The sequence below is a fragment of the Octodon degus genome, unplaced genomic scaffold, assembly GCF_000260255.1.
Source record: "Octodon degus isolate 3935 unplaced genomic scaffold, OctDeg1.0 scaffold00206, whole genome shotgun sequence".
In the NCBI taxonomy this organism is placed as follows: Eukaryota; Metazoa; Chordata; class Mammalia; order Rodentia; family Octodontidae; genus Octodon; species Octodon degus.
In genome coordinates this window covers 4,215,792-4,218,104 of record NW_004524782.1, presented here as the reverse complement: position 1 = coordinate 4,218,104, position 2,313 = coordinate 4,215,792, and the positions used below count along the sequence as shown (strand labels likewise).

Sequence of the window (2,313 nt, the reverse complement as noted above, 5' to 3'; positions counted from 1 at the left end):
GGACTTGTAGTGATCTACTTGTTTACAGCCTCCCAAGAGCTGGGATTACAGGCACGTGACACCACGCCCAGTCTCAATTGCCTTCTCAATGTGCCCTGGGGGCGGGGTTAGCATGACAGTCCTGGGGATGGAGCACCTGACCCCTACTCATCCACTGAGCTATTTGGCTGACCCGCCATAAGAATTTTAATGTTGGTTTTTATTTATTGAATATAATTTAATCATGAGCAATTGCTTAGTATACCAATATTTTCAATCTTCTTTCATAATACTGTCTTATAGAGAAATATTTTCTCAAACCTTTAACTATAAAAGTCAGATGCATTAAACAGATATCAAATATGAAAGCATATACATATATTTGTAATATTAAATGACCCTCACCATAGCTCTCTGATACTGAAGCACAGAAGTGAGTATACTATTCTCGCCTGGCTGCCAGTTCCATATCTTGTCTTTGTAGGCATTTACATGAGTGACACAATGTCTGTTGTGCTAAGATATCTGGGTAAATGAAATGTCCTAAATGACTGGATGGTATTAAGGAAGTTAGAAGAGGTAAGTGATTATTTGCAGGGAGCAAATACTGGAAATAAAAACCTTAACAAAATAAAATAGACATTAGAAGTAAATTCATAAGGAATGCTGTTGATAAGAAAATGTACTAAATTTTATTTTCTGGAAATTGCTGAACTCAAAATTTCTCTTTCCTTACAGAATCCCATATTTTTCATATTTATGCTAAATGCTGGTCCATAAGTGACTGACTGCTATGGATTTGAAACTTGGAATAATATTTATTTTTCAGATTGTCATGGGAACCATGGGCAATTTCTCACTCTTGTGTAACTATGTATACCTCCACTTCAGTGGGTACAGGTCAAGGTCAACAGACATTTTTCTCAGACACCTCATTGTGGCCAACTCCTTAGTTATTCTCTCCAGAGGGATCCCAGAGACCATGGCAGCTTTTGGGAAGGAACACTTCCTTGATGATCTTGGATGCAAATTGGTTTTCTATGTTCAGTGGGTGGGCAGAGGTGTTTCCATGGACTCCACCTGCCTCTTGAGTGTCTTTCAGGCCATCACCATCAGCTCAAGGAGCTCTATCTGGGCCCAGCTGAAAATGAAAATGAAAGACCTAACATACATGGAGCCTTCTATTATTCTCTGCTGGGTTTTGCACCTGCTGTTAACTGTTAGAATTCCTGTGCTTATAACTGATAAAAGGAACAGAAAAAACTTCTCAAAAACTATACACTTTCAGTATTGTTCATTGATGCTTCGTGAAAACACCACAGGCACATTATTTGCAGCATTGACATTATCCCATGATATTTTGTGTTTAACGTTCATGATCTGGGCCAATGCCTCCATGGTTCTCATTCTTTACCGGCACAAGAAGCAGGCCCACTATATCCAAAGACAAAACTCATCTAGGGCTTCTGCAGAGACTAGAGCTTCTCAACGCATCCTTGCTCTGGTGAGTGCCTTTGTATTCTTCTACACCCTGTCTTCCACGCTTAATGCTTGCTTCACTCTTATTGATAAAACTTCTTTGTGGCTAGTGGACAGCATTACCCTAATCAGTGCTGGTTTCCCTACTGTGAGCCCTTTTATTCTTATGAGTCATGAATGCTTTCTATGCAGGCTCACCTGGAAGAAGTGAACAGACTTTTTACCTTGTCATGTGTGTATTTTACCTGGTTTCTATGCATTGGTGTACAGGTGCACATGTGCTACACAAACTTAGAGCAATTTTGTGAGCCTGTCTTATTGCAGACAGAGATATGCATAAGGCACGTAGACTGACAGAGTTATGTTTAATAATAAATGATCAAAATATAAACGAAAATTCTTTTAACGTTAATTATATATTTTTAATTTAAGGTTTTTGTTGTCTGATTTATTTCTTTATATTTTTACTTTTTATTTTATACAGAGTACAAGTCATAATGAATTTTGTCTTCCAATCAGTTATTCATATTACCAGATATATGTATGTAAACTTAGAAGAAATAAAAGAAAGAAATGTATAAGAAATTAAGAAGAGAAATAGTACACACAATTGAAAAAAAGAGATAAAAATTTTAAAACATTAACTGCTTTTTCCATTGGACCAGCAGAAATGTACAGTACAGTTTTCCTAACCACCTTCCTTATATATGAAGATTAGTCTCTTTCCCCGATTACCTCTGCTGTCCTCCTCAACTCAGTAACTGTTTCCTTTTAAATAAGTTAATTTCCTTTTCCCAAAATTTATTGTACGCTTCAGATTCTATTTTCCTCTTTCAGGTTCTCTCACTAAGGAGA

The 2,313-nt window shown here is 37.0% G+C and overlaps 1 protein-coding gene across 1 annotated transcript; it reads left to right on the top strand.

Annotated features, from left to right (window-relative positions):
• The first annotated feature begins 823 nt into the window (after positions 1-823).
• Positions 824-1,669, top strand: LOC101591350 (vomeronasal type-1 receptor 2-like). The gene has a single exon (XM_004644727.2). It carries the CDS (start codon positions 824-826, stop codon positions 1,667-1,669), a length of 846 nt encoding a protein of 281 aa, XP_004644784.2.
• The last annotated feature ends 644 nt before the right edge of the window (positions 1,670-2,313 follow it).